This window comes from Enhydra lutris, unplaced genomic scaffold (genome assembly GCF_002288905.1).
Source record: "Enhydra lutris kenyoni isolate GAN:26980312 unplaced genomic scaffold, ASM228890v2 scaffoldscaffold3, whole genome shotgun sequence".
Taxonomy (NCBI): domain Eukaryota; kingdom Metazoa; phylum Chordata; class Mammalia; order Carnivora; family Mustelidae; genus Enhydra; species Enhydra lutris.
In genome coordinates, this window is record NW_019154087.1 from 62,884,098 (window position 1) to 62,904,008 (window position 19,911).

At 41.2% G+C, this 19,911-nt stretch overlaps 1 protein-coding gene across 1 annotated transcript in view; it reads right to left on the reverse strand.

The window, feature by feature from the left end:
• LOC111156815 (family with sequence similarity 160 member A1) overlaps positions 1–19,911 on the reverse strand; it is a 155,284-nt gene that overhangs the window by 51,925 nt on the left and 83,448 nt on the right. Inside the window, exons 3-5 of the mRNA XM_022517902.1 lie at positions 14,482–15,108; positions 4,646–4,804; positions 2,531–2,617 (exon numbers count right to left, since the gene is read on the reverse strand). Coding sequence (XP_022373610.1) covers positions 2,531–2,617; positions 4,646–4,804; positions 14,482–15,108 — 873 coding nt within the window. The remainder of the gene's footprint in view (positions 1–2,530; positions 2,618–4,645; positions 4,805–14,481; positions 15,109–19,911) is intronic.

Below are 19,911 nucleotides of genomic sequence, written 5' to 3' on the forward strand. Positions count from 1 at the left end.
AACAGAGAGAATGAGTTCACCTCTGCAAACCACCTACATGGATGAGATGGCCAGTAACTAAAATGTCACGCATGAATTGGGAGCTGAGAGCGTATACAATGGAAATTTATTTAGGATACTAAATGGAACACAAAATATGAAAAATCTAGACAGAAACTCCTACAGTAGTAGGCCTGAGACATCCAGCTACCCCTTCCCTCATCAGAGGAAAGGACACTGGCTCTAGAAGGTGAGTGCTCTCACTAGGAACTCCCCCAGAAGCACCCAGTTCTGGACTTCTTCCTTCATCTGCCTTGGGGTCCCTGTCTGGCCACTCGCAGGAGGCTCCTTCTTCAACCACTGAGAGCCAAGAGGCAGAGGGGAGGCTGATTACCCTCTCCCTTGCCCTGCCTCCTTCCTAAAAATTTTCATTCCAAATGATTAAAACACACACACACACACACCCCGATTGGGGAGTAAGGAGAAAAATAAATTAGGGAGGAAATATTCTCCCTAGTCTCTGAATAGCCTTGGGAGAAATTGCCTGCAAAGGATAAAAGTTAGGGAATTTTAATTAGGGGTTGGAAATTCAAATCTAATATAGCAACGTTCCCTTTGCATTTTATGTAATCAGCACTGACTGTATTTTTTTTTCCCACAATAAGGATGTATTCCTAACTTCATGATCTTAAAAGACCTCATATTTTAATTATAGGCATAAGAGAGCAATATTAGTTAATATATATAAAGTGCTGTTAAAATTCCCTATGAACCACTGCCTGGGAAAGCATCACATGCCAGCACTCTGCCTGCCACTTTAACAAACCTCATTCCACTTGTGGGCTGTTTATTTAGCGTCCCAAATCCAAGGCTCTGTCCTTGGCACCAGAGATAGCCCAGTGAACAAGGCAGGTGTGAACCTTACCCACAAGAAGCAGGCAAGCCACTGTGGAGACAGCCATTGAACAAGTTATTGCACATTTAATGATTTGATTCCACTTGTGGTTAGTGCTGTGAAGGAGTAGCACAGAGGGACCAGTCGGATCCTCATAAGAGTCTCTGACGTGGAGCCCATCCTCAATTATGGATAAAGAGTTATCATTAATATTTGTAATATTAAGGTATGGTAATTATAGTAACGTAAAATATCCTGAACAAATAATCCTTATAATTATCACTATTACAATAATGACTTGGGAAATTATTTTATATCAACTGGTCAATGAGGAAGGCATGGAACTACATGAGGAAGAAAGTAAATGTGTGCGAGAGTATATGGATAATGACTCCCAAAGAATTTCAGTAGCAACGTGGTATTCCTTCACAGAGAATTCCTCCATGCAGAGGCTTAAAGACCTTCCATATAAGACATCCACCGCACCTCTGGAATGGCAAGACACCAACAGAAGGACAACCTGAAAACAAACACGAGGTTTGCATTTTCACAAGATATGTCCTTTATTTTCCAAGGCAGATTTAATTTTGAACACTTTGTCCCTCTAGGCTCATAAGTCACTAAAATCATCTAGAAGCATCAATATTTTGATGTTTAAGCCACATTCAAGATTACCTCTTGAACTTAGAAGTAACAAAAAGCACACTGTCAGATCGGGAACACTGTTTGTTTTGGAAAATACTGCCACTACATGCAAAAGGCAGTAAATGGTAAAAGACGAACATCTTCTATCAGGACCTGTGGCTCTAAACTTGAAGCCCCATTACCATGGCTTCAAAGTTGCCATAATAAGGCATTCTTTGATTCTGTAAAACGAGAGCCCATGGAAATGGTACTTCCATATGCAGAAATGTAGGCATCCCATCAAAACAACACGTGATAAACTTATTGTTTATCTCCCTACAAGGGTTGGCAACTCTACTAACCGGACGAAAATTCTCTGAACTCAATACTCTATGTGTCTCTTTACTCAGTGAAGAAAAACTTATAATTAGAATTCTAAGTCCATGGGTGTCTCCTGACAGCTCACAGCGGAAATGTTATCAGTTGATTTATAATACAAAATGAGAGCATCATAAGAAATCCAGAGTGGTGCTTATGAGACTGCCAACCTTTGTTGGGACCTTAACTTGCTTCACTTTAATTTTTACTGTCACAGAATTGTTATAAAAACATCAAGTTCTATTAAGGAGATGGCAAATCCATGGCCCCTGTGTTATCCTGGCCCCTTTCCCCACCACAGTAAGCCCTGCACTCTCGAGGACAGGCCTGGCCTAGGAGGACAGCCCAAAAAAGGGTTCCAAGAAGCTACTACCCATGAACTGACATAAACACAAGAGTCAGTGTCATTTGCCAGTCCTCAGGTAGACTGTCTTACTCAACGTTCCACGATGCTGTGTTCTATGACACCAAACGGATCCCAACAGACTTCAGCTGTCACCACCATTAAGATCTTTCATATTGCTGAGAAACATGAATGGAATGAGACGAAGAATCAGGCTAAAGTCACCATCGAGTAAATTACACTGTTCACCATCCCCCGGCTTCCGTCACCTGTACCATCAACAGGTAAGATCGCCTCAGCCAATCACTGACCTTGTGGAGCGCAGGAGCCAAGACCGGTACCAAGAATCCATTGTAAATATAATTGACAAGCTGATTGCGAATCAAGGGGTGAGCCACCTAAGAGAGAAACAGGCAGTCATGAAAAAGGCAGAGTTTCATCGTTAGGTCTTCTTAAAATCATACATTTCTGTGAACATCCTACATTCAAAAAGGAAATTCAAATTCTGGCCATTTATTCCATGGTTAAAAAATAATTCAGACTTCAAACTACCACATAATTTTTTCAGATGGTTTATTCCAATATAAACAGCTTGGACTTTCAAATTTTAAAATTGGTAATTTTAAGTTTCAAATTTTTTAAAAAAAGCAGATAAGAAATAGACTGAATATGTGTAAGGACACATAAAGTTAACGAATTGTAAAGTATCATTTTGCTCTATAACTTCAGCTATGTCCAATCAACTTGTGCCTATTTAAAAACAAAAGTATAACTGTCAAAGTGGATAATTCAATACATTTATTATGCTGGCAAAAAGAATTTGTGCTGAAGATGCATTTTCTACACATCATTTATATTGAAGAGGAAGGCATTTAGAAATTCTTATCATAAAAAGTAAGAATCTTTTCAAAAGGAGAAAACATTACCAAAAGTACACTTCCTATATTTCATTTTTTTTTTTTTAAGTTTTTTTTTTTTTTTTTTTTATCAGAGAGAGAGAAGGAGAGAGAGAGAGCACAGGCAGACAGAATGGCAGGCAGAGGCAGAGGGAGAAGCAGGCTCCCTGCCAAGCAAGGAGCCCGATGTGGGACTCGATCCCAGGATGCTGGGATCATGACCTGAGCCGAAGGCAGCCGCCCAACCAACTGAGCCACCCAGGCGTCCCCTATATTTCATTTTTAAAATATATTTAGCATGGATAAGTCTTTACTAATATCTTTTGTGAGTAATCTTTTCAGTGGTACCCCCAAACAAATTTTAAAAAATCTTTGAAGTATATGACCTCGATTTCAAAATATAGTATAAAATATATCATATCTCTGCCTTTAACCATGCCTGTTAGCTTTACTTCTCTTTCTTAAAAAAAAATAATAATAAAATCAAACAATAAAGTGAAAAGCAATTTCTAGGGAAGTAAAGCTAGATCTTTAAATTACTGATAATCTCTCTCTGTGTGTACATTGGGAAAGGAACTAATAGTTTCATCTTTTTTATTTCCACATACTTCTGCAAGAAATGTTGATAGACTGTAATATTAAAGGGGAAAAAAAACCTTAAGATATAATCCATTTATCTTATATAAATAAAACTTCCTTTGACTTAGCAATAAAAATGAGATAGGAACTAAAGTAATTTACTTGCATTTTCTTCCGGAAGCTATTTCTTTATCTGGTAGATAAACAGATTATAACTAACATTTTTCACCTTACAATCAACATAAAGAAAATTTGATTTCTTAATAAATCCAATATGAAGGCAATATGTATTTGTATAGAAAACACTTTTTATGAAAAACCACTACATCCTTAACTATATATAAAATCTGATTTTTATTGAAAAACAGTAACAAGAAATCTGAAGGTAAAAATCTAATCAAGAAGCCAAATACACTAGAGTTCAGTGGTTTTTTTTTTTTTTTTCCCCCAAAGCAGACCAATTTCAAAGCACAGATTAATTTGTGCTGCTAAGAAGATGCTTAACTTCGTCTAAATTCAATTGGGATAACAATATTCTTTATGTGGTATGCACCATTAAGCAAAATAAAGTGTTTTCCTTTGTGTACTCCCAAGAAGACCTTGAAGTAAGAGTGGTATAATTTGGCGTACTTAGAAGCCTAAAAATATCTGTTTAATGAGTCAAGCATTGAACTTATTTTTGATGGTTAAGTGGATAATCAAAACAGAATTAACACTTTTTATGAGGAGGAGAAAGAAAATCCACTCATTTTTTTTCCTCAATTAAAACTTCACCAAACCTGTAAACTAATGTTTTTTTCTTCATCCAAGGACATTCAGTATGCTTAAAAGAAAGCACCACTACTCCACAGACATGAACATTTTTAAAAGGAGTGCTGATAAACTCATTTTTTTACACCGCTCGGATTCTGAACGGACAGAACCAAGGGCTCCTTGGCGGCGCTCCGGTACCTGGATGACGGCGTTGCAGAACTCCAGGGAGTTCATGAACTGGACGAGAGGAGGGAGCAGGAGCCAGTCGTCTTTCAGAAGGCAGTGCCACTCCTCACCCTTCTCTTCCAGCTTGGTAGGCAGGGAAGAGTAGAGACCACTGAGCCCGGTTGCAAGTACCTGTGTTCACAAACACAACATAAGCCCTTTTCCAAAGTTCTTAGCCCACAACCAAGAGCTGCCAGCGGATGAGCATGCCACTGGTCCAAAGCCCACGCTCGAAGCAGCAAGGCCTCAGCTAGCTGGGAGGGATTCAACGGGTGGGGACAACAGGGCAGGACGACTCCAGCGGAGGACATCCTGGCACTGGAGGGATCTGGCTCATACGCTCATAGTTAATTGGGCTTGCTCATCTCTTCTTTGCCAGGCATATGACAGGCTAGGGGGTGTGGGGAGTGAGGGACATACACGCAGAGATGAAGACATGATTCTGCCCCCAAGGTGTTCCAGAGAGAGGCAGACCCACGAACAACGCACAACGGTGCAACACACTGTGAGCAAAGCCGGAAGGCCTGGGAGGAAGCCCTAGACAGAGGCAGCCCATGACGGAAGAGCCCACAGGTTGAACCACCAGCAGCTTTCTGAGAAAGATGACTGCAGACTTGTGAAAGGTCATGACCAATACATGCATGTTTACCGTCTAGAAATCCAGCATTTGTGATTGCACAAATGATAGCAGGAAGAAGTGGGGGTCAGGCATCAGAGGTGACGATGACTGTTCACACAGAGCTAAGGTGGGTCTAAGTGGAAGCACCAGCCAGAAGACAAGAGAGCAGGAAGTGAAGTTGCGTGTCATGTGGGAGGTGGCTGTGAGGGTGCCCTAGCGAGGCCTCTGTCAATCCAGTAAGAACCCAAAGCTCATGGGGTTTCCTTCCCCCCTCATTGCCAGAATGAAACTTCTAGCATTTGGGCTACATAAGTGAGGTGAATGAGACCTCGAATCTGTCAGGTCACCCAGCTTGGTCCTGAAAAAAGCAGTGATGCCTTTAACAAAGAGCTGTAGGGAAGAAACACACTTTCACTGGGTACCTGTCAATTCTACCTCACAGAGTATAAGACCAAGGAAAACAATGAATTTCACGGTCCTAGAGGCCTCCCAACTGGGCAGTGGTGCTGGCAAACCACACCTTCAAGACCCCAACTGGCGGCCATGTCGAGCACGGGCAGGAGATGCACAGAAGGGAGGCAGGGCAGGGATCTGTAAGAAGCATGGCTTCATGGTAAACCCTAAGGTTATGAAGAACTCAAATCAGACTGAAACATTTGAGGAAATGTTCAATCCTGAGTCTGGCCCAGAAAAGAAAGGGTGATGTATTCATTGATCTCACAGCCTAGCAAGAGATGAACAGGCCAATCACAGGAGTGCGATAAGTACAGAATGTGTAATAGAAAAAACAGGGTGCCGTGGATATACAAGAGGCCCTCACCCTAGACCTGCGGGGTTGGGAGCTGGAAATGTTCTCAGAAGTGCTGTCCAAGCTGCGAAGAATAAATAGGAGGGAACCCAGAAAAGCATCTTGGAGGGAGCACTGTTCCAAGTGGAAGACGTACAGAAGCTCCAAGTAGTAAGTAAAGACGGCACCTTCCAGGAACTGAGAGAAGGGCAGCACTACTGGAACATAGGAGCAGAAATAGCACCAGACAGGGTAAGCAGGAGTCGGATCCCACAGGGTTTTGAAGGCCTAGGAAAAGAGCGTGAGGAATACTGCAGTGGGGAGCCCACTAGACAGATGCGTGCCTCTGATGCTTAGGAGAGGGATATGGACTAGAGGTGGATATCTGGAGCCATCCATATGTAGATGGCACCTCAAGCCCATAGAGACCAGAGAGAGGAAGGAAGGGAGGCTCAGACAGATGAGATAAAACAAAATAATCCAGTGTTTGGCATCAGAAACAGAAAGTCAGAAAGAAGTGGGGCAACAGGCAGTTGAACTTTGAAAAATTCTCTGCAAACTCATCATTGCTCTCCTAGTCCCTGTCCTATGCCCACAGCACCCTCTGTGTCCCTCTGTGGAGCAGTGGTCCTTCTTGCATTTAGTTTGTTGGCCATCTTCTCCAGCTCAGCTGGTCTGACTTGTTCATTCTTGTCCACACTGGAGGTGTGGCTGATCTGTCCAGTCAGGTATGCTGAACATCAGACACTAGCAGGACTTGCCATGAGTAATACATCCCACTCGACAACAGAGTACAGGCCTGGAGACTGAGAATCTGGAGGTCTTCATGTAGGGAAACTGGCTGACGCCATGGGAGAGAGGTGGACGGGGGAGGGCCCGATATGGAATAGAAGCCCCCAGTGGCGTATGAGGGGCCGTGAGAAAAACAGACAAACCATTTCAGTATGGGAGAAATCCAATTATATACATTTCTGTGTTTGCTAGTGGCCTTTATTCACGCACGCATTCACTCACTCAAAACAAATTGAACACCTTCAGGCCAGATCCTATGTTAAAGTATAGGAAATGAACAGTAAACAAGATGGTGCACTGATCTCTTTTTCAGTCGGGCATCTGAGGTCCCAAAGAACAATGCCCTCTGTTTAAAGTATTTAACTCCTTGTCAACATACCCAAACAAATCATTTTAATTCTCGTTTTGAATGTGACCCCGGTGAGTTGCCAGTTATAAATTTGGAGCTTCTGGCAAGAAGGAACACAGACTGAGAGTTCTCCTTGCAGGGGAATCTAATCTTGATGTCACATTTTAAAAATCAATTACATTTGCTAACTCATGCTAAATTAACCGCAGTACAAAGGCTTTAATTCTGCATACTTCCAATTCCTTAACCACTTTGAGGCTTTGAAGATGAATTCATAAAGACAGATTTAATATGCCTGACTCAAAAGCTGGGAATCACTATTCTGTATATCAATATAATTACAGTGACATTAATTTTCAAATTACATACATCACTGACAGTAATTAAAAATAACATATACCTAATATTCACTTTTTTAGAGGAGTATTCAGAAAAGGGCATGGCTGAGATGCAAGGGGAAGCCTGCCTGTGCAGGACAGTGCTGCACGACAGCCGGACACAGAGTCCTGCCAAGTTCTCACCTCCACAAAATGGAGTTAGAGGGTAACTGTGCTGCTTTCAGAACAGCAGAGAAACAGGGAAGAAAAGAGTCTGCCGAACAGAGTGTGACATAGTTTGAAGAACAAGATCCCAAATCTTGACTGCTAAATATTTATATTTCCCTTTCCAAGACTCTGCTCAGAGTTCAGATTCATTCACCCCACCCACAAGTATTTCTAGAAGAGTGACTGTGAGCGAGGCACTATGTATGGCTGGTGCTGGGGAGTGAGCAGAGAACAGGTCAGAGCAGGTGAGCTGGAGAAAACAGCCACAGAATGAATAAAGACGACTGGAAAGACTACTGCTCCACAGAGGGACACAGAGGGTGCTATGGGCACGGGACAAGGGAAAAAGAGAGGCAACACCAGGTTTGTGGATCATTTTCCCAGCAGTGTGATGGCACAATCTACTTCCTTCTAAATATCCCTTTTAACTGAAATTTTCAAAATATAAGGACACTGAACATTTAGTTAAAAGTAAAAAGTCTATGGGGAGCCTGGGCGGCTCAGTTGCTTAAGCATCTGCCTTTGGCTCAGGTCATGATCCCAGGGTCCTGGGACTGAGCCCCAAGACGGCTCCTTGCTCAGCGAAGAGTCTGCTTCTCCCTCTCCTGCTCCCCCTACTTGTGCGCACACTCGCTCTGTCTCGAATAGATAAAGTCTTTAAAAATAAATAAATGTCTATCCACTATTTGAACCTTTTATTGGATCCTGAGCACATACAAAAGAATTGTAAAACATATTTATTCCTAGCCCATTAAGTGTTAACTTGGTGTTTCCAACTTATCTTCTCTGAAGGGCATCCTAAAAGAAAACTAAACACCATATAATACCCTACGGTTAACAACAGTTTAAAACTCCTTCTCTGACAGCCGATGAGTACGGTACTTGTTGAGACTGTGGATTTTAGTATCAGACTTAAGGGTTTCAAACCCGACTCTGCCATTCACAGAGGGTCCCAGGGTTCCATTTCTTCAGTGTGCTAATGTAAGCACTAAAGAAAATAATGCATGAGCTGAGACAGGGATCATGGCTTACGCACCGCAGTGTTTCCAGTGGAGGTAAGAAAGAGGACATGCACGGAGGGCTGAACAATTCAGGGAACGTCCATCTTTAACTTGAAACATCCAATGGTACCCAGTTAATTTTAGCAAAAGAAAAAGATTTTCAGCAGATGGCTTTAGTCTGAAGCTAGCGGCAGAACAGCTGGTGGGGATCATTTGATGCAACTTGCCAAAATAAAAAGCCCTCATAAATTTGGGGTATAGGATAAATAACTTTCTATCAGCGGCTGTGTGCCTACAGGTTGCTTACTTCAATTTGCGTTTCTTGGTTTACGTATAAGCGGCTTTCTACTTTGGCCAATCTGTAACAGTGATGAGGGCATAATCACCAATATGTGGCCAAAAAAATCCAAAATGACAGGGTCATACTGAGTTGCCAATCATTTGTTGGCCCTACATTGTTCCCCAGAGTATTCTCAAACTCCTTTTCTTGGGAGAGCATGTCTTGACAGTAGAGGCAGCTTAACAAGACTTTCCTACCTACTACAACCATAGAAGTTTCCAAAAGTGGTCCAGTTTTCTGAAAGAGCCATTACTCTTCCCAAAGCCTGATGTTAACACACTTTGACAACCATACTAATTAGAGAAAGCTTTTTGTCAATTGTGGTCCTTAGCTGGATAACTAACAGAGTACGCTTTTATCTTCAACATAAAGAGTTCTTTTTTTTTTTTTTAATTATGTTGTCAGATGTAATTATAGAAAACTAGGTATAAATGAGATTATGGGATCTATCCTGAGGTGCAACTTACCACAACGAAGCTCTGTGTTCCATTCTAGAAAATAAGGTCAGCTGAAGCTGTTGTTTTCTCTTCAATTTTAATGAACTGTTTGGTGTTTTAAAACACCTGGGGTTTTTTTTGTTTGTTTGTTTTTGTTTGTTTGTAAGTAGGTTGGAACCAGCATGGAACCCAACGAGGAGGCCAGAACTCACAACTCTTGAGATAAAGACCTGAGCTGAGATCAAGAGTCGGATGCTTAACTGACTGAGCCTCCCAGGTGCCCCTAAAACACGTTTTTATAAAAGCAACAATTACTCGGTGAAATCTGCTTATAACACATAATAAGTGGATATCCTAACATTGAAAACATCCTCCATTCTTCTCCTAATACATTTATATTTTGAAGTACGAAATACCATAAACATATAAAACAAAATAGAAAACCTCTCCCAAGATTAAACAGATTTTAATATTTTGTCATAATGTCTTTGGAACACTCTATTTTTTCCCCCAAAAAAGCACATTACAAATAGAGCTAAACCCTACTCCAATCCCATTACCATCTCTTCTCCTTCCTTCATCCCCAAAAGTAATCACAATTTTGACCTTAGTGTAATTTATTCCTGTGCTTGGTTTTGTACTTTTGCTATATACATACATATAAAAAAAAAAAATAACAAAACAGTATACACAAAGATTCTGTGAGTTCAAACTATATGTAGCTTTATGTAAATACTAACATACTGTATGAAACCTTTTGCTATTTTTTCTGTTCAACATGTTTTTTAGATTATTGGTGTTCACACATGTAGTGCAGTTACATGCTAATACATGTGACTTACTCATTTGGAATCCTGAGTAGTACTCCACTGACACAGAATAATCCAGTTCATTTATTTTTTTTCCTTAATATATTTCTATTTTGCTCTTCCTCAAATCTCTATTCTACTGAATGTCCTTTTGTGTATCTCTGTGTGCCAGATTTCCCTAGAGCAGATAACAAGAAGTAAAGAGGCAGGATCACATGGTATGCAAGTATCCCATCTTATTAAACATTAGCAAAGCTTCCCTGAGTTATCGTATCACTTTATATTCTCAAGAGTTCCTGTTTCTCCTCCCCCTCGACAACATTTGGTGTTATCAGACATCCAACAGTTAGCCACCCTAATGAGCATTACCTGGTGTCTAACTGCAGGTTCCATCTGCACTTTCCCTGATACTAGGGAAGATGAGCATATTTTCATATGTTTATCGGCTTTGGGCATCTTCTGGGAACTGGCCCTGCATACCCTTTGCCCAGTTTTCTATTGGGTTGCTTCATCATTTTCTTATTAACTGGTAGCATTACAATTATTTTTGCGTATTTTGGGCACCAACCGTTTGTAGTTACATGTGTTGCAAGTATCTTCTCCCAGTCTGTGTTTCTGTTCTTAATTCCAGTCATTTCGTTATGGCTCATGCATTATCGGATGTCTTGATATTTTACTACCCAGGTACAAAGTGGTGGTTAAGCACATGGGTCCTAAAGCCAAACTGCCCATGTTCAGATCCTGACCTTTTCTCTTACTAGCCATGTGGCCTTGTATAGACTTACTTCATGTCATTGTGCCTCAATTTCTTATCTATAAAAAGGGTGTTACACTCGTACCCACAGTTGTGAGGATAAGATGATTTAATACATATAAATCACTAAGAATAGTATCTGGCACAGGGTAAGTTCTCAACAAATATATTGCTGGTACCATTCTTCATAATTATGTTATTCCTGGTCTTGTACACATATTTATATGATTGTTAGCACTGATTTGCCATGTTTCATGAAGAACCCTATTGGAATTTTGATTTAAGTCACATTAACACCTCACAAACTACACCTTACAATTGCAGAGGGGAAGTGTTACCTTTACCTGGAAAGATACAGTGGTCATCACCTTAACTAATCAAGTGACCAATGTAGCATCACAAAAGGGAGACCACCCAGCACGTTCCTCTTGATACAATGCAGTAAGAAGTGTACCACATCGCCCGTAATGTATTCTTACAAACTTAACCTGAACCTAATCAAGCACTTAGACCTAACTTCCAATTTGCAGGACATACAGGGGATAGGGACAAGTAAAACTACGTTAGAAACAACCCCAGAGCATGTGGGGCATTCAACAAGACAATGGTGGTTCTGTTAAAGTCAGTGTCAGGGAGAAAGAAATGGGCGCTATTATAGAGCAATAGTGACTTAGACATACGACAGGTCAGAAATGCACCTTGTACTGGACTCCAGTTGGGGGAAAAAAAAACAACAACCTATAAGAACCACTTGGGACATAACTGAGAAACTAGATATTAGATCACATTTGGAATTATTGCATAGTTCTCTGAGGTGTGATCATGGTACTGTGGTTATGTAGGCAGTGCTCTCATTTGTAGGAGATACATACGAAAGTATTTGATGTCTATAACTTAATTCCAAATGTCTGTATCGTCATTTCAAATGGTATAGCACAACCCAAAAGCATAGATGATAAACACAAATAATAACGATTTCGAATGTAAGTGGTGTGTATGTGGTGTTCATTTCAGTATTCTTCCAAGTTTTCTGTATTTTACTTTTTTTGGTAATAAAAAGTTGTAACACATGAATGGCACTAACCTTATGGATTGATTTGCAGGGAAAGTGTCATCTACATGGTACCTACAAACTAAATAACTTTCCATTCATTTAGGTCTGCTTTTATGCCCTTCAATAAAGTTTTATTATAATTTTCTCTATAGAAAATTTTCATTTATTTGTTAGATTTAGTTAAGAGGCAAGGAAATACACTCACCATGAGAGCCTCCAGAAAGGAGCATAGCCCTGCTGATACCTCAATTTTAGCCCAGTGAGACCTGCTGGACTTCTAACCTACAGTAAGATAATACTGTAAGATAATGAATCTGTCTTGTTTAAAGTAATTTATTACAGCAGAAATAGAAAAGTAATACAGCAATGTACTCCAAAGATGCTTAGGTTCAAGTGAGAAGTCCCATTTTTACCTACAATATATTCTTTAAAAAGAGTCCATAAGAAACTACAACACTGAAGGCAATAAGGAAGGGACATTTACTACGTTGGCACACATGAAGGGAATTGGTTCTTTCCTTCTCGTTTGACTATCAATCTTTGTACAATTTCTAATTCTACTCATCAGAACCCAAAAGAGATGCATGGTACCTGGAATTTCTTTTTTTTTTTTTTTTTTTAAGATTTTATTTATTTGACAGAGATCACAAGTAGGCAGAGAGGCAGGCAGAGAGAAAGGAGGAAGCAGGCTCCCCGCTGAGCAGAGAGCCCGATGCGGGCTTGATCCCAGGACCCTGAGATCATGACCTGAGCTGAAGGCAGAGGCTCAACCCACTGAGCCACCCAGGCGCCCCGGTACCTGGAATTTCTTAACGGAAGTTCTGCTTTTCAAAATTTTTACCCATTTGTTTGCCCAAAATAAATATTCACCAGTAAAAATAAGAATTTAGTAGCATAAAGAAGATTACTGGTTTTGAACCTCAAAGCAAAACAGAGTGCATTACTCACTAGGGTTGCTATGAGCATTTTGGGCAAGTCTGTTCTTTACTGTGCAAGATTGTTCCACAAATTACCAGACACGGAGCATCCCTGGTTGCTGCCCACTGAGCACTAGCTGACCTCCCTCTGTGGCCACCTCATGCCCCTGTGACGACAAAGCATGCCCCACAGACATTCCCAACTGCCCTCTCTCCATTCAAGAACTACCCATACAGCCTTTGTTAATAATGAATCTAATCTACTTTTTTTTTTTTTTTTAAAGATTTTATTTATTTATTTGTCAGAGAGAGAGAGGGAGAGAGAGCAAGCACAGGCAGATAGAATGGCAGGCAGAGGCAGAGGGAGAAGCAGGCTCCCTGATGAGCAAGGAGCCCGATGTGGGACTCGATCCCAGGACGCTGGGATCATGACCTGAGCCGAAGGCAGCTGCTTAACCAACTGAGCCACCCAGGCATCCCGAATCTAATCTACTTGTGGCAACTTGCTGGCCTGTTAATAAACTAATTAAAGGCCCTAAGATTCCAGCAGAAGCAGGCATACTCAAGATGATATAGTTTATCAAGGAGTGCCATGAGGTGATGATAAAAGAAAAGCCAATGGACTAGACAGTGTTCACTGAGCAGGGAACATGAAAAGAGCTATTGCCCAACATCTCCAACAAATCAGAATATATAAATCTGCCACTTGAACCCCCCCTTCTAAAGACAACACTGACACAAAAAAACTAATCAGAGCCCTGAAGTATCTTCGGGGTCCCAGACGGCTCCCATTCCTTTGTGGACCTGTGACCATGGTTGGACCACCGGGCATGGTAACGTCTGCCAAGGACCTTGTGCTCTCTTTCTCACCAGGCTGATGATTAGGAAACTGTACAGAGTAGCAGATTTCCTGCTCCCTCAAACTGATATGTGTTTATTTTTAAAAATAGAACCGGTGTTTTGTATCTACGATTATGGTCATTATCTTGCTGAGAAACAAATTAATTTGTGAAACCAGCTGAGCAGGCTCACCGCATGCTATGATTCTAGGTAGGGTGCGAAATCAACTTGAAAAGCAGGAATACAGAAAGTGCAGGTTTCACCGATCTCTCAGGATACGCTCTTGGAAAAAAACTAAAATCATTCCTAATCCAACAGAAATGACACAAGAAATGGTAATGCATATAGTTTCCTCTGCTGGCTTATTTTGAGCTGACAATGCTCAGCCAAATAGCGTCTCAACTTAGATTTCCCTGCTCCCTCCAAAAGATTTCCTGCAAACATCTTCCCTTAGAAGGTGCCAAGGACAACTTGATGAAAAGAAAGGAGTAGAAAAAGTATTTACCAGTAGCACAGGAGAGGAAAAGGGGAGTGGATGGAAAGCACGCCAATGAGAGGGACTTACCGGACAAAAGTAGGTGTTCTCCACAATGTGATGGGCCACCATGCTGTTCTCGGCAGACAGGGACATGATGAACAGCAAAGCATCCCGGGCCTGCTGACCTACTGTCCCCTCTCGGTGAATGAAGGGAATCAGAAGGGAGAAGATGAGGAAGTTGGCGGCCCCTTGGTCCTCACTAGTGTGGAAGAAGAGTTCCAGGATAGAGGGATCTTTGGCAAGGATGGAACAAAGCTGATTGAGCAGGACAACCAGCTTCCCCTCCACGGTGGGGGTGGTTGTTCCCGAACAAGAGCTCAGCAACATCATCAGGGGCTTCAGGATGGGCTTGTGGTGCAGCAGAGGCTGGTGGGACTGGGTGACCAACATCTCATACATCTTGAGCTGCTCGATTTTAGTCTCATCAGTAAATTCCCTCCGCAGGCTCCAAAGGAAGAGCTTCTCCATGATGTTCTCTGAGACCACAAATTCCAAAATTGGCCCCATCGCAGCATCCTTGGCTTGCTCTTCGATCAGCAAGAAGAGCATGTGTTCTACATAATTCTGTACAGCACTGGCCTCATCTGGAGGGATGGACCCATATTTTGCCTGGGTGTTCTTCAACGGGTCGTGCTTCTCTAAGATCTTCACAACCTGCAACCAATGCAGACATCTGTCATCCACCTCTTGTTTACCATCATTACAAAAACGCACCGCCACTGACTGTGTCATATCTTCATGGGAAATGAGGAGCCATGGCCCACAATAAGGTAAATTATGAAGGGGCGCCTGAGTGGCTCAGTTGGTTAACCATCTGACTTTGGCCCAGGTCATGATCTCAGGGTACTGGGATCGAGTCCACAGGGAGTCTGCTTCTCCCTCTGCCTCTTCTGCCACTCCCCACCCCTGCTCATGTTCTCTCTCTCTCAAATAAATAAATAAAATCTTTTTAAAAAAAGATAACTATGAATCCTGTGTTTGCCTCTCTCATGAGGATAAGATGAAGTGGTTAAACTATAGAAAGCATGTGTTTGAAGATGTTCATTTATAATAGTTATAAATTTTGGCAACCTAAATGTCAAAGAAGATCATATGTTTAAAAAAATTAAGTTACATCCATTCATAAGCCTTTATTATAAAAACCACTAAGCAAAATGAAAAACTGTGAGTGATATAATAGATGAAAAGTCATTTATATACGGTTAGATCCATCATTATCAACTGTATCAAAAACATGTATGTGAAGAAAAAATCAAAAAGAAATATGGAAAAATAGGGGCGCCTGGGTGGCTCAGAGGTTAAAGCCTCTGCCTTTGGCTCAGGTCATGATCTCAGGGTCCTTGGATCGAGTCCTGCATCGGGCTCTCTGCTCAGCAGGGAGCCTGCCTCCTCCTCCTGTCTCTCTCTGCCTGCCTCTCTGCCTACTTGTGATCTGTCTGTCAAATAAATTTTTAAAAATCTTTAAAAAAAAAAAAAAAGAAAAAGAAAAAAAAGAAATATGGAAAAATAATAATTATTTTTGTGTTCAAAGGCATGACAAGTTCTCAAATTTTTTCTGAACTGTCAAGAATGTAATACTGCTTTTTAATTTTAGAATACATTAAATAAGTAGATTTATTTAAGACTAATTTATTAAAACTAATTTAAGTCTGCCCATGTTCTTCTACAGAGTTGATTTGGAGGTTCCAACAGGGAACACAGCTCCTCACACGTCCTTGACCGAACATCTCTCCCCCTTCTATTTGTATGGGCACCTTCTTCTATCACGCCTGCAAGATTAGGTTGGATGAAAGGAAACTGATGAATGTGGGACACATACCTAGCAGAATGGCATATGCTGAAACTAAAAAAAAATAAAATAAAATGAAGGTTTTGAACTCTGCATTTTTTTAAACCAGAAAAATTTCTGACATGACCAATTACAAAATAAATCCCTAACATAGCAAGTCTCTGATGGAGGCGATAAAAGTTTTGGAAATAGTGGTGATGGTTGCATATGTTGTTTAACGCCACTGAACTGGAAACATAAGAAAGGTTAAGACGGAAATCTTTGTTATATACATTTCACCACCAGAAGAAAAAAAATCAGTTGATGGTAAAAATATACATAAATCCCAGTTAGGTCACGTGACAACCCTGTTGTTTCTCTCTGCTGACTACTGAATGCTTCCTACCTCTCTCTGTCCATCAAGATTATTTCCACCTTGGGACCTAGAAATTAAAACAATTTTTTCATCTCAACTCCCATGCAACCATATGACTTGGAATTTCTAGGATAAGATCCATTCAGTTTACTTCCTTTAAAATGTATACACATAATCTGAGACAATGCAAAACCTTATCAATGACTTGATCTTTGGTCCTTTCTGCCTTCCTGAACTGCATACTGTAGGGATTATGTGTGTCTTCTGCTGTACCCTCCTGGCCCAGTTCTATAACGTGCTGTTACGTGGCCTATTTTTAGGTTATAGAATTTTTGCAAGTCACTGGGGAAGCTGGCAAAGGTACAATGTTATGTCAGCATGCATGAGCAATGAGAAAAATTTATTCCTCTGGAAAAGGTCTGAGATTTTCCCCTGTCAGAAATGAGGCAAAGGAGCCTTTATAGACCAGGCAAGTGTATCCAGGATGAATAGATTTTCACAGAATCTGTCATCTCTACCAACCTGCATTATGAAATTAATAATGCTGTCACAAAGGAAAAAATCACTCCAACACCCAAGTTGGCATGTCCAATGAGAAAGGCCTTCAGTGAGCAGCTACCTGGGTGGAACAGGGCTCAGGGACCAGTGGCCCCAGTGTACCCACTGGACAAGCCCTCTCCTTCAAGGCATGCCAGACTCCAGAACTCACCCCCTCCCCACCTCCCCCAACTTCCCAGAAGTCCTCCAGAATTCCTCAGAGGCCTGAGGACCTCACTGGCAGAAACCCTCACTGGCAGAAATGCTGGGGCCTGGCTGTCCTAAACTCTGCTCTGGCCTTGGCAGTTTCTGGTGTGGGACCACAGTAACGCACATTTCCAAAAGGGGCCACCTCAATACGCATTTTCTCCAGCCCCAAATGCTTTACCTTCAAGGCTCCACATTCTGAAGAATAAATTAGTAACATACTTCATCAGTGCCCTAATTTCAAAGTCCACATACTGAGTTTACTTATGAGAGCTATCTACATACAGGTAGGCCTAGGGGTAGAAATGTAATTATACTTCTCATGTGTGCTCAGGCTGTCTAAACTGTTGAAAATTGAAACTGTGCTTTATATACTGTTAGTGGTGACACAAATTAGCTCGATCTTTCTGGAAAACAATTTGGCAATCTGTAACTGAAGCTATAATATTACTCCTGCCCTTTGACTTGGTAATCTCACTTTGGGGAAAATGCCCCAAGGAAACAATCTAAAAATAATTTGTTAAGAAAGGTTCACACCAATGATATTTTCAATAATGAAAAATAAAAACACCATTGACTCAGTCAGTCAATAATAAGAGGATCATAATGAAAATGTTACATCACCATACAATAAAGCTATTAAAAATAAACACTAAGTGAATCAAATCACTACACGCAAATGTATATATGAAACAATTTAAGTTAAAAACTAAATATACTGACAAATAGACGTAGGATCAGAAATGAGTCTGAAAAGACATAAATGGGATTTTTAGGTTAATGAGTTCTTCTCCCCTGTAAACTGATCTAATTTCATAATATAAATAAAAATTAAAATAGACATAGTAATCTCATACTATGTCTTTTAAAAGGGACCAAAACACTGAGTTAAAAACAATTCATAATTGAAGTCTCCTAATTCTCAGAAATTCCTAAGCAATATAAATTTACACATGTGTATATGTACGTAGACTACATGCATGCATGTGTTTCTCACATACCTAAATGTGTGTAAGTAATATACAAAACTATTTACATGGGCACAAAGTACATTCTTCTCATAGATTTGTCATTTATATTATTGTATACTGTATTGTATACTGTAATTCCTTTGCAAAAAGACCTACTTTTTTTTTAAGGTTTGTCATAGCAAAAAAGAGAGAGAGAGAGAGAACTGAGGTTTTTATACAGAAGGCAAACTGAGCCACTTTGGAATTGAAGAATCTTTACCCTCTTGATAGCATAAGCCTCGTCAACCCTGCCTTCTGGGTTACTAGGCAGAGAAATGCCAGTGCAGAGCTTTGATAACCCACAGAAGATGTAAGGTTTATTGGTCGTGTGGAATGGAGCGGACATATTAGGAGCCCGCACTCATTCCCAGCCCAGGCCGCGTGGTTTCACTGCCAGGAAGAGGGTGTGTTACACCGGGCCTGTGAGTCACGGAATCCACAGTGCTCAGCAAAGTGCTAATTATGCCTCTGCTGACACATGTCCTTAACGTCCCTCCTCAGGTGTCAGGACCCGCCCAGGCCACCTCCTTTTCTCTTCCCGGCAGATACACCCACGACCTGCTTTTCTGAGTGGGTTCTTGGGGCCCATAGCCAGGGCCTGGGGCCTAACCAGACGGGGAATGTCTAAGAAGCTTCTTGCCTAGCGCACAACATGCACTAAAACGCCGAAGAAATTCTGATGTCCCAAGTTTGCTGCCCAGCTGGTGTCACAGTTCTCTCCACTTCTGCAGACAGATGCCTGATGTGACTGGACTTTTCCTTATTCTTTCCTTTAGCGCTGTCTTCTCACATCACTTCCACCAAACCCTGAGATTCCTGTGTGCTGACTTCTGCCTGCTGCCTACTGTCACGCGTTGATCCACTCTGACCTTCTAGTCCCACAAATCCACAGTCCCATGCTGCTCCCAGTGGCATCCCCAGGCCAAGCACGTTCCCTTGAGATCCTCTATCTTGGGCTCTCGACCCTGCCACAGGTCTCCCAGCCCTGGCTTCTGGGCTATATACTTTGCCTCCGGGATTTAGTTCAGGGGAAAAAGTACTACTAAGGGAGCTGGAGGGACCCAAGGATGGAAGAGAGGGAAAACAAGCAAAACATGCTATGCAAACATTTCCTTTACAAGTTCACTTCTCTAGGCTGAAAATGCCATTGAATAAAGCAATCAGCCCCTGATAATAGCCCAAGCTCATTGAGTAAGCCAGCTAAGCTGGGAAATAGCATTGTCAACGTTTCGGCATTTATTGGCATTTGTTGGTCCACAAACTTTAACAAATACAAGCTGGTATATATGTGTGTGAATCATGAGCCTGGATCACATAGAGATCCTCATGTAAATTATCACAATTCTAAAAAGAAACAAACACACCAAAAAATCAATAGTGTAAATGATGGTACACAAATTACCATCTGACCAATAGAGCTACATTTCAACCTAAGTCATTTGACTTAGGTTAATGGAACGTTGTTACGGGTAAATGAGATGAACAAAGAGCATCTTTCTTTCACTGAGGCTATCTGCTACTCCTATCCTTAGCTCTAATGATGGTCCCCGACGGTCAGT